Genomic DNA, 12,158 nt, shown 5'->3' with positions numbered 1-12,158 from the left:
TGGCAAACTGTAATAAAACAGAACCTACTCGTATTTTACAAATTCAACTCCTTCAGTCATTCTAAAATTGCCAGATAGTAATGTTTTCTTCGATGTTTTCTTACATTAACACAATTAACTTCAACCTTGTTAATTATGTGTCACATTGAATCTGTTTGGCAGTATTTCTTTGATTACATCACATTTAGAAGAAACTTGAATTTTTCCATTTAAACCTTGATATAACAAGCTGTTCTACGTCAGTGAATAATATAATTTGTAATACCGCAAAGTAATCTTGTTTCTTGTATATCGTCGTTTGACATTGTAAAACAGGAAGTGGTCACCTGGAGCTTAATCCATATAGTTTGCAGAGCAGTTCTCGAGTATCTCGCTGCTGTGTCGTTGAATGATTACATGCCTTGGTGTAGACTAAATCTTGTTGATTTGATAAATCTTACTTTTTACCCGCAGTATTGTATCTATTTGTCAAGTTGTTGAACTTTACGCTCTATTTGTCATGTCCGTCTTTACTGCAATTTCAGACGTACCATTTAACAAAAAATTTAACGAAACCTTGTTCGTGATTTCCTGTTTTATGACAAGGAAATATCAGTGTATAAAGCGTATAGTTGAATAAGCATGTCAAAATTACTTGAACAGCTTTTCACTTAGGACCTGGAACAATTTGTTTCTCATAAAAAATAAAAATTTTTGGCAAAATGTTACTTTTGTAACTATATCAATAGTTGCGGTCGCTAGCTCAAAGACCATCATTTTCACCAAGTGCTTTTTTTTCTCAGTTACTAATATAGATGTCGCTTTGGAAAAAATATTGCATGTGAATGTTATTACAAAATATGAAGTATGATTTTTTTTCTTCATATTGGCATAAAATATAATTTTTTTGCAATAAAGCTTTCATACACGAATATTTCCAGACACATATCGGATCATGTGTTTTGAAAGCATTTACGTGTATACATAAGACAAACTAGAATATGCGACTTTGTACAATTTGTTACTATTTTGGTGTGAAATTCGAATAAAAGATAAATGAATATAGTTATTTTCATTGCGGATTTTCGTATTGGCGCACCATTTGAAAATTGAATTTCAGCACGTAATGAGGGAGGAATCTAAAAAATGTATAAAAGCCAGGTATTTCCGAGTTGGTGCCAAACCGAGTATTGCTAGCAAAAACTCATTGAAATATTCAAAAAATTTAAAAAAATCGAATTTTATACCAAAGCAAACTAAGAAATTACATTTTGTATGTTTTGTCAACTTGCAATTTCATTATTTTTTTTATTGGCTGTTTGAAATGGTTACTAAGTGAAAAAAAAAACGGTAAAAATTATTGTATTTTGAGCTAGTGATTGCAAATATTCATATAGTTACAGAGGTAATACTTGGCCGAAAATTTTCAGTTTTCATATAAAACAAGTTGTCTCACGTACCAAATGAAGAGCTGTTCGAATAATTTTGGCAAGCATATCTAGTTATACCCTTTAATTAACTGCAATATGAATAAAAATATTCTTCTTTATAAATTTACTGATTTAATTTGCCACATTGCACGTTTATCCATGTCACTGTGTTGATATCTAACTTAACTAGAGACAGCCTAATCCCAGCAACAGATTCATGCTTCGAATCAAAGAAGGTTGATATCGCAATTTAGAAATATAAATGAACCATCAATATCTTGTCAACTTTTTTTCCCAACATGACTGTTTTATGGACAGTTCATTTCCGAATAAATGATACTGTGTTCGTATTTGTGATTATGCATCGAACGAATTTAAGTAAACAATAATTATGAACTGTGGTGATGCTGTTCAGGAAACTTAAAGTCTGTGAGTCACTATATTGTTGACCAAGGAACTAAATATATTTATTTTCATTTACAGTTTGGGGGAGTTCGAATGTTAACGAGGCTGTGGAATGTGAGTCTAGCGAAAAAGATGACGGGCAACCGAGGTATTGGCGAACTCCGAGTGTCGTGGTCAGTGATTTTTCGGACTACTCTTACCTGGAGGAGAATTTTGAGAGGAACAACATAGATGATAAATTTGACGGGAACAGCGGTCCCAGTCAAACTAGCAGCTGCTCCTGCTTTGACTGCGACGAGGTTCGACAATCTACTGAAAATTCTCTTTCATTAGACTTCCACCTACTGCAAATATGCCGCCATAGACGCCACTCCGACTCGTGTTGTTTATGCGTTGGCACTAAGCGTAGCATTTCACAAAGGTAAATTCATAAAACTGGATTCTCTTCCTTTCCAAATTTTAGCATCGCTTCTAAAATTGGATCGTTGCTTTTGAAAAGATTAAATACTTTGTAGTAGTGTTTCAATGCTTGTGAATCAGTTGACGTTCTTTGTTACTAATTTACTTATTTTCCTCATTCGCAGCAACGTTAGCAGGAGAAATTCATGTTTGGCTTCTCCGAGTCCGTATTATCCAAAGTTGACGAGGTCTGAGGGAAGCTCTCCAAACTGCGATAGTTCGAGAGTTCGTTTAGAAGATACGGGGAGTAAGACTCACGGCGAGCTGTTGGACATCCCGATGTGTCGAAAGATCTCTGATTGTTCGACTAATTCCAGTCTAAGTGGTGACGATTATGAAATCACCGAGCTCCAACCGATCAAACATCCAAAGGTGAGTTGAAAACGTCAAGTTTTTGTTCAGATTTTGACCAATGTTCAAGTGAACGATGAAATAAATAAATTGGCATCGACGAAATGTTTTGAAAGCATTCCCATCTTCAAAGGAAAAAAAGAAGAGAGTTAAGTAAAGCCAAGCTTGCTGTTGATTATGTATGATCCAATAGACTTGTTTTTAGATATCAGAACATGGCTCTCTAGTAAACATTTGTCAGCTGAATGGCAAAAGCCATACGAATCTTTAATATTCGACTGTTTTAAGCAAATTTTCGAGATTTTTTACCTCACTTAGGGAAAGTATGCCTTAAAGTGAATAATATTTACTCGAACTGAATGGTATGTGGTGGTTAAATATGGGCAAATTAGAATAGACTAAATCTGTTCGTTTAATTCAGAAAATCTTTTCCTATACCGGTTTTCATTACACATGCTGTTTACCATGAATAACCCATCGCTATTCCTCTGATATGTTTATATTTATGTCCCAAGTCCTGCCCACACTGTGTGAAAAATTTTTTCGCTTAGGATTATACAATGTATATTCAATAGGTTCAATAATATCACTGTACGTGCTATGTGAATAAACCATTATTTATATTTACACACGGCATAATTAAAGCCAACAACACTTACTGATAATTTGCTTCAATACTTACAATTAGGTTGGAATACGTAGTAAAGTGAAGTGAAATTTTATTTTTCTACCCAATTTGGTGGCCCAATATTTCTGAAAGATTACGAAATAACATTCTGTGGAAACTCAATTTCCATTTGAAACTTCTAATCAAATGGCAAATATTTTATTACATATATTTCAAGAAGAAATCACTGATTTAATATCAAGCATCGAAACACTATATTCTAATTCCTAATCTCCACAAATAATGTTTCAAATTTCCAGAAATGCATTTTAGTTGACCGAGTATCAGCAATTTATAATGATTATATAAAAATTTATGTCTCACTGTTTTTGCACCAAGGCGGATTGGCTGATAGTAGATTCCAAGTTGATCATTGCTCTCAAATCAGTTTCTAGCTACACCAACTCTTGCGATGACAAGCATTTATCATACAAGCAGAGAGAATTGTGATTACAAATTTCGTTATCCACGTTATTTCAATTTCAATAAAGAGATCTGAAAAAGTCGATAAAAAATCGTACTTCCTACAAACCTTTCATTGAAACAAATGTGATAAAAATTCTTGTGTCCTGTGATCGGAAGTCTTTTTCTTAAAAATTATTGTTAGAGAGGTTAAAAATTATAATCAAATCAATGATTAAACTGATTAAACACTTAATATAACTGAGTTGTTTTGCCAAACAATTTACGATCGACTGATGAGTTGAAATAAGTATCGGAGAGCTAGAATTTTCATCTATGTTAACGAGTTACGAAATTGATAGCTAAAATCTTGACCAGGCACATAAAAAATTCAGAGCCTCAATACCTTCACAAAAATTTATTTTCGGGCTTCTGATGGATTACGCAGGCTATAATAGCAAGTTTCACTCTCAAGTGAGGTAAGGTTTGAGGTAACTTTGCGTAGGATATTATACGATATAATTCTTCAACTAATTCAAATTATCAATAGCTTGTCTTTTCACTTGTTCAATTCTTCTGTGGCCTAATAATGTTGGAATTTTTTCATTCAGAAAATTAAAAAAGATATCGTGAAACGCATCTAGATTCTGTCTCACATATCTTAATATAATAATTCGGCATTATTATTGCCGTTTTTTCCCCATATCGAACGACCCACTGTAAGTTATTCAGTATGACATCGTCTGAGGAAAAGAAACTGATCGACCAATTATTCAAATCGGTTTAACTTCATCTTTTCAGGATTGCATTGAAATTATGTATAAATACACAACTATACTGACAGGAATTAGCTGAGAGAGAACAAAAGGCTATTGCATTGCGTTACACGAAAAATAAAAAGTTCATAAAAAAGTTATTCAGAATACTCATGTATTTGATTGAAGCTAATTTCAAATTCATGTGCAGGGAAACAACACAAAAATTTCTTTGAAGTCATTTTTGGCAAATCTTTTAATTTGTTCAGACTTTGTTTCACTCGTTAGTGTTGTAAGACTTTGGTATGAATCGGAACACAGTACACTCTCTCAATAGGGCCGCAACAATACGAGAGGAGATGCGATTTTCCAGGAACCGGAGCCCCCCGACAGTTACCTTTATTGTTTACATCTGTTATACTCCCATTTCAATTTATTTTAACCTGCAAAAATACTTGTGTGTCAATATTTTATCAACATATTACAGTAGCATCACTGTTCAATTGAGTATTTGAATGAAATTTTTTTTTCCATTTTTAAGGGCGCGTAATGCAGTGCAGGTCAAAATAATGAGGAGGTATTTTTTGTTTTTCGTTAAAAATGATAATTTTTCATGTTATAGGTGATTGAATTTCACTGATTTTATTATATATAGATATATCTTAACATGGGTGACGTCACAATGTTATAGTTTTCAATCTGTTATATTAATGGTAATTGTGATTCAATCGAAAAAATAAAAAATACGTCCAAAATATTTTTTTCGCAATCTACAAGAATATGAAATAAAAAAAATTTCATTCAAATACTCAATTTCAGTGTGATTAGTAGATTAAACACATGATAAACACATGAATTAGGGCTGTGCGATCAATCGAATAATCGTTGACTTGGATTAATCGTTTCTCCAATGAATCGATCATTCGAATAACAATTGAATCGAGGGGTCGCTCAATCGATATACTTGTTAAAAAACTTGAATCCAAGGAGAGAGCAGTGCTTTATTGCTAATGTATTGATGAAGAATGTTACTCCTTATCGTTTGCCACCGCAAGCGTTCGATGTAATACAAGTTGCCGGGAATCCAGGCGTGCTTCGTTGTAACCGTATCAGAGTAAATACCTATAATATAAATCAATTCTGCAATAAATTTTCCCTATATTTTTGCAGTCGGCAGTTTTGACGGCAAGTTGGTTCCCACGAGGTTCGATCGATTATTTTATGTAGGTAGGCGGCTAATTCGTCCAATAATACCACTGGAAAGTTAATAAATTGCGTATAAATATTATTCCCCGCTGTCCGTGGCAATAAATCGCATGAGTATCGTATTATATCAACGCTTTGTAGTTAATACTAATCATCAACTTTGTCGAGCCCTTTTTTTCTACTCATAGATTTATTATTACGTCTGTTCGCGGAATGACTTATATTGGCAATTATAATCCAAAGTGCAGCCAGTCACCTGTGGCTCAATATATGAGGTTTCAATTGCGAAACAACCTCACGCGTCAGGCTTTTCTCGATTCTATTCTTTGCCGCGTATATGCGTTAGCTAGTACGCACGAACACCTAAAAGTGAAAAGTTTTTACTCATTCAATGGACATATTATGGACTCCCTTTAAGGGACCTTTAATGCTAGTCTAACCGGTCGAAAAATAGCTGATTTTCTGCGATTTCTTTTTCGATGGTTAAAATACGCAAAACAGTTTGATGTTTTTTATGTCAAATCAATGCACTCACGAAGAACACAAAATAAATTTTTTAACGTTTGCTTTAATTTATTTATTTTTTTTTTACGTTTTTTGTAACGGTTGAAAGTGTCTTCGAATCAAAAGCATTTCTCACGGTGTACACGGTTTTGGCCGTAAATATTATCTGGAAAAAAATTTGTGAAAAGATTATTACTCATTGTCAGTATGAAAGCCACTATCGTGCTATCAAAATCGGCACAACGGCGGCTGCTTGAAAAAAAAGTATCGAAATGATTTATTTTTTCGACTATTTTTCATTGGAAAAAATATGAAGATTTCAAAAACAAAGGTTCGTCAGCAAGATAAAGTATGGCATGAAGAACGTTGTATGTAAATTTGAGACAGATAGCTTGAAACTTCTTTCTTTGAGAGTGTACACCGTTTTGAAAACCACGTTTGGAGAAAAGCTGTGAAAAAAAAACAAAATAAAAAAAAATAAAACTGCGCGTTGAAAAATTTACTTTCTGTCCTTCATGAGTGCTTTGATTTGACACAAAAAAATCAGACTTAGCGTATTTTAACCATTGAAAAAACAAAACGCGAAAATCAGCTATTTTTCGCTCCTTTACACTAGCATGGTCCCGTAAACGGTGTACAAATGTACAAACGTGCGGTATTGACGACTGCTCTATGGATACAGTATGAGATGTACAGTCAGCTAAAAAATATGTTGAAATAAAAATTTCATACATGAAAAGTTTGAAAAGTTAAACCGAAGCTAATCCAGTTAAATATAGTTGAAAAGCGTCCCTGTGATTCAGAAAATAATTTTTAAACATTTTCATCTGGAATGCAAACATTGTGTTATTTAACAACATCAAGGATATCACATTATTTTTTGACCCGACTGTACGGTCCTACAGTCATCCTCAATTTGAATTCAAAACGCCTTCAAAGGACATACAGATAGATGTGTAGAAACATATGATACGTATAAGGTAAAACGAAACGGTCAATTTATGACGACCAGTTTTTAATTATACCCGTGCAAAACGTGACTGCAGTGTAATTAAATTTATTTACTCGTAAATTCCTCGTCGTGCCTTGCAGTTTTAACGTTCGTGCAGGACGATTACGACTAAGTCAAGGGGCGCAGAACGTCGCACGGTTAATGTAACCGAGTAATGTAAGTAAGTAACATAACATAATGGGTTGGGCCGATTTCGTTGAATGCCAACGGCCAATTGCGTCACGTATCGCGCGTGGCTTGTCGGTCACCCTGTATCTGTATCTACATTGTGTACAGACACACGTATGTTTTACCAGTTTCTCACTACGTGAGTGTGTCTCTTTTAACCACGTGTGCGATGTTATACCTGTTACGTACCTACCTACCTACACCTTCCTAGGTACATATGTGTCATGTACGGCTGTGAGTTGTTTCCATTTGCCCATTTGCAATAATATAACACGGGTCTCGAAGACCTGTAATTGTGAATCGAGGCAACGCGTCGCTATAGTTGGGTACAACGGTTGAAATTTTTTATTTACTGTTCGTTTTTCTTTTTTTTTTTTTTTTTACCTACTTTTAACACTCCCATTCGAATTAGCGTGCGAAATCTGTGGTCACTTAATTATTTATTATTTTTATTCGTTTATTTTTCTACTTGTCTTTTCTCTCAAATTTATCCTCGCGGTTGAAAAATTATTACACCCGTCCAATTATATTTGATTAACAATCTAGTACCAGGTCCATAATAATTTGCGCGTGTTCGATGATTGTCATTATCGTTAAATAATTTCTTGTCATTTTTTCTTCTACAACGCTGACCGCACTTTTATGCGTAGCGGTGATGATTTTTTACTTTAAAATATAGGGTTATATTAATTTATATAACAGTAGATCAATTGAACAATGAAAATTATGCTGTCGGTAAGCTTTGCTGTACTCTTGACAACTCACGATAGCATCCTCTTGAGGTTTCGTTTATTTCTTGATATTCAAATACGAACGCTCTTTAGTACGCAGTCTAGATCGATGAAAAAAAGTAGAGAAAAACTTATGAAGATCTCGATTTATTGGATTTGAATTGAAAATACGTGTCTATGAGAAAGAGACTGCGATTTGATGAATGGTTGTTGAGATATGTTACTCTCAAATTTTATCGCTTAATTTTTCCACTTTTACTCGATTTCATTCTTCGACGAAACTTTTCATGGGTGCATACTGCACATGCGTAACTCTCGCTCGAAAAATATTTTTCGAGTTACTTTTTTTCAACATAACAACACATTCTAAAACGAGTATTTTTGCAAAGCATCGATTTTGACTAACCAGCTACCAAAAGTTTCGAAGAATTACTAGTTGACAAATTACAATGACATTTTTCTTCTCAAAGGTGATTCGTTTTATAATAAAAATTGTCTACACTCGAAGAACAAACTTCAAACTTCCATCCTAAACAATAACGGGATAATTTTGAAAATTATAAAATCGAACATTTTCAAAACAGACTATTTTTCATTTTGACATTGTTTTGAAAAAAAGAAAACCAGATTAAAAACAGATATCTTTATACCCCTTACAGATCCTTCTGAAACAAAGCTGCTTACTGTATACAGAATTTCCAAATATGACAAATAAATTTATTTTCGATAGTTTGAGTTGTAATCGTTTGCTCTGGATTCGAAAGAAAGCTTACAGAGAAGTAAAAAATAAGATTGCATTTTTTTTCGAAAAAATTGGAATTATTTCTGATGGTTCACTTTTTTACAACTTTTAGTCGAATATAGCGTAGACGATTATAATTGAAATCGTCGTAAATGAATTCAGTTGTCATATATATTATTTGGTCTTCATTCAAAAGATGACAATTAATCAAGAAAAATTCATCCCATGTGGGATCAGGCGCGGTTTTTTTTCACCTTTTCCAAAAATCAACAAAATCAACAATGGCACATTTTGAGGTCTTTAACTTTGTTTTTCAACTCGAAAATATCCTGTCAGTATTAACAATTGGAGTTCAAATTATTTGTGCTCTGAAAATTTCGAGAGGAAATTAGCATTTTATATCCTGGAAATTTTTTCGTTAGATCAAGTCATTTTGTAAATAAAATGTCATGAGTTGTCAATTGGTAATTCATCAAATTTTTTTACGAGTGATGCGTCAAAATCAATAAGTGCCAAAAAAAAAAAAAAATTAAAAATACAATAAAATGCTTCGCGATATATTTTTAAGGTGAAAAAAGTCATTCGAAAAAACTTATTGGAGAAATCTGACAATAAAAATTAATAACCTTTTTGACTTGACTGAATATTACCCGTATACTGCACGTTTTTGTTCAAATGCTAATAATTTTTTTTAATAACTTTCTTTCCAATTCAGCGGTGAAAATAGTAAATATGTTAGTGAAAAAAAAAAAAAAAAAATCTTTATTGCACAAAAAGTTATAATATCCGCGCTATACGTTTGAAAACTTTTGAAAGTGAAAACAATGATGATAATAGTTGCCATAAAAATTCTACCTCAATAGAAATCTTGAGCTACACTCACGTGCGATTAAATTTGCACAAATGTTGGGTAATAAGAAATTTTTTACAGTTTAATGTTATACAGTTTGTTCACACGTATGGTTTAATGCGCATGCGCTACAATCGGAGAGCAGTCGTTTGCCAGGGCAACCAACCGCCATCTGAATTTATGACTGTTGATCACCCTGAAAACAATTGCTCTTGAATTTCAGCGCATGCGCGTTAAACTGTAACAGCCGACGGACCGTTCTGTCGACAGATAATCACTCTGTACAAGAAATAAGCGATGGTTACATTAATTCGGTCCATTAGGGGAAGACGGGAAAGCCTATAACATCAACGATCGTTGCATTTGTAAAACAGGATTGTATTAGGCTGGTAGTATTGTAAAGAACTTTCTCCGGGACTGTACGAGGAGTCGGAGGCGGCGGGAGGGGAGGGCGGTTAAGATTAGGAACGAGAGTCTCACATCCTTCTTTCCTTACACGCGCGATTGTAATACCTTTATACAGGGCGATTGATTCTTTGTTTGCCAATATAATTGAGTTTAGTATATTAAGTAATAAAAATAATGAAAATACGGTATTGTTTAATAAAAGTTGAGATGAGATGTGAAAAAAATATGTATAAAATAACCGAAGTAGAAACCGTCTAACAGATTTCTCGTCACGTTGTGCGATAATTATTTTCTATCAGTAACGAACGTTAAAGAGGAAAAGAAAATGAATAAAAATTTGGAATCACAATGAAAGAAAATTAAGTAAATAATGAAAATTATGTGAAAATTTTTAGTAAGAATTACTAGTCGTGGTGTAAATTGTGACGCTGATATATGCAGCTCAGAATTTAGGTATTATCTACAAATATCATCTTATCTGCAAACATCATCGTCACCATTCACGCCACGACCAGTCTTCTGCTCTGACAGTCAATGTTTTTGTACGAGGTACTCAGCATGTATTAGACAAGTGCGGACGGCGTAAACCATAAACTATTTCTCTCTTAACGCTGATCGCTAAACGAAACGTAAACGCGTTCCAGTACACATCGAAACGGGACCCCGGCATAAATTGAAAAATATGCGGAAAAAAGTGAAAATCGAATGAGCGCCATCTTAGACGTAAAGTACAAAGCTTATTTTTTCAGAGAATCTTTCTTTAAATTCAAACAAACTTTGCAAAGGGTGACACGGTGGAAATTCGCAAGTTATTTTATCCTGAAACAGCCTAATGTATCATGTTGCGTACGAGATTTATCTCCTATATAATCAACACTTGTGAACAATAGCCGGAAGCAAAGCAAAGAAAGTGAAAAAAAAAAAAAAAATTCGAGAGTTGTTATCGACGAATACTCCGCACTTTGTGATTTATATGTACAGGCGGAAAAAAGAAACTTGTTTTTCAATTTGCGTTGAAAGCACAAAACCTGTAATTACGAGATTAAACAAACAACAACCACTACAAAACATGGGTATGCGCAGCGAGATGGTGTCTGGTAATTGTTTTCTTTTTACCTAACGTTAATCGACGGTGAAAAATCAAATGGAATTTCCATGCGAATACCTCTACATATTTAGATATGTAGCTAAAGGGATTGAATTATACATCGTAGAAATTTTTGGAATAGGTTTACTTTAGTTTACTGGTATTGCAGATATTAAGTATAAAAGTATATTTATTATGTGATCTCGTAATTTGTTGATCCGTTTCCCGTTGAAAAGTAACTGTCATACTTATCGTAAAATATACAGCTGACACTTGCTTCAAGTAAAATAAGTATTATCTTTGGCAATAGTAACTTGATAAAATTTAAAGAATGGTGTACAATTGATTCGTTAAAATTTCGACTCTAATCGCAAGTGAATGTTGACTTGAAACAGTACAATGAAAATACACGTGTAATTGATGTAAAGTAAATTTTTATCGGTGTAACGTCGTAATGTGTTAATAGTAATGTTTGCAGGTCTGTTTGGAGGTATTTAGAAGAATAATGATTGACATTGGCGTAATAATAATGGAGATAAGTAAATGTTGAACACGATGTTTACAATGGCAGGTTATACGCACACCTGTACTAAACACGTGTCGAAAATATGCGGATCGCGCTTTGTGCTTTTACTTTTTTTTACTTGACAATCTCTACTGCTATCACAAGCAACCAATCTGGGTTTGGTATATCCAATGTTCTGCATTTAACACATTCTCTTTTTTACCAAGAAAGGAGAAAAATAAGTAAACTACAGATTTGATCATTTTTTGCTCAGCTATAGTTATACTAATATCTAAAAAATAATGAAAAACATATAAGTGATCAAACGAAAAATTGAGTCGGTGATAATAGTTACATTTATACAAGTGTTGATGTAGAGATCTGGTTTAAAATGTATTTTGAATATAAATAATAGTTTACAATTACACGATATACACGCAGCGCACATATGTACTTACTTCCGTAATGAATCATGCAACGAATAAGATTTTTCAAAC

At 33.5% G+C, this 12,158-nt stretch overlaps 1 protein-coding gene across 2 annotated transcripts in view; it reads left to right on the top strand.

Moving 5' to 3' along the window:
- Positions 1 to 12,158, top strand: part of LOC107225725 — a 56,484-nt gene that overhangs the window by 12,701 nt on the left and 31,625 nt on the right. For both annotated transcript variants that reach the window (XR_006905038.1, XM_015666278.2), the window contains exons 3-4: positions 1,893 to 2,235; positions 2,399 to 2,645. Coding sequence is in view for 1 of the 2 variants with exons in the window: in XM_015666278.2 (XP_015521764.1) it covers positions 1,893 to 2,235; positions 2,399 to 2,645 (590 nt within the window). In the remaining variant the exon portion in view is untranslated. The remainder of the gene's footprint in view (positions 1 to 1,892; positions 2,236 to 2,398; positions 2,646 to 12,158) is intronic.

This window comes from Neodiprion lecontei, chromosome 6 (genome assembly GCF_021901455.1).
Source record: "Neodiprion lecontei isolate iyNeoLeco1 chromosome 6, iyNeoLeco1.1, whole genome shotgun sequence".
NCBI lineage: Eukaryota > Metazoa > Arthropoda > Insecta > Hymenoptera > Diprionidae > Neodiprion > Neodiprion lecontei.
This window is presented reverse-complemented; position numbering and strand designations above follow the sequence as displayed.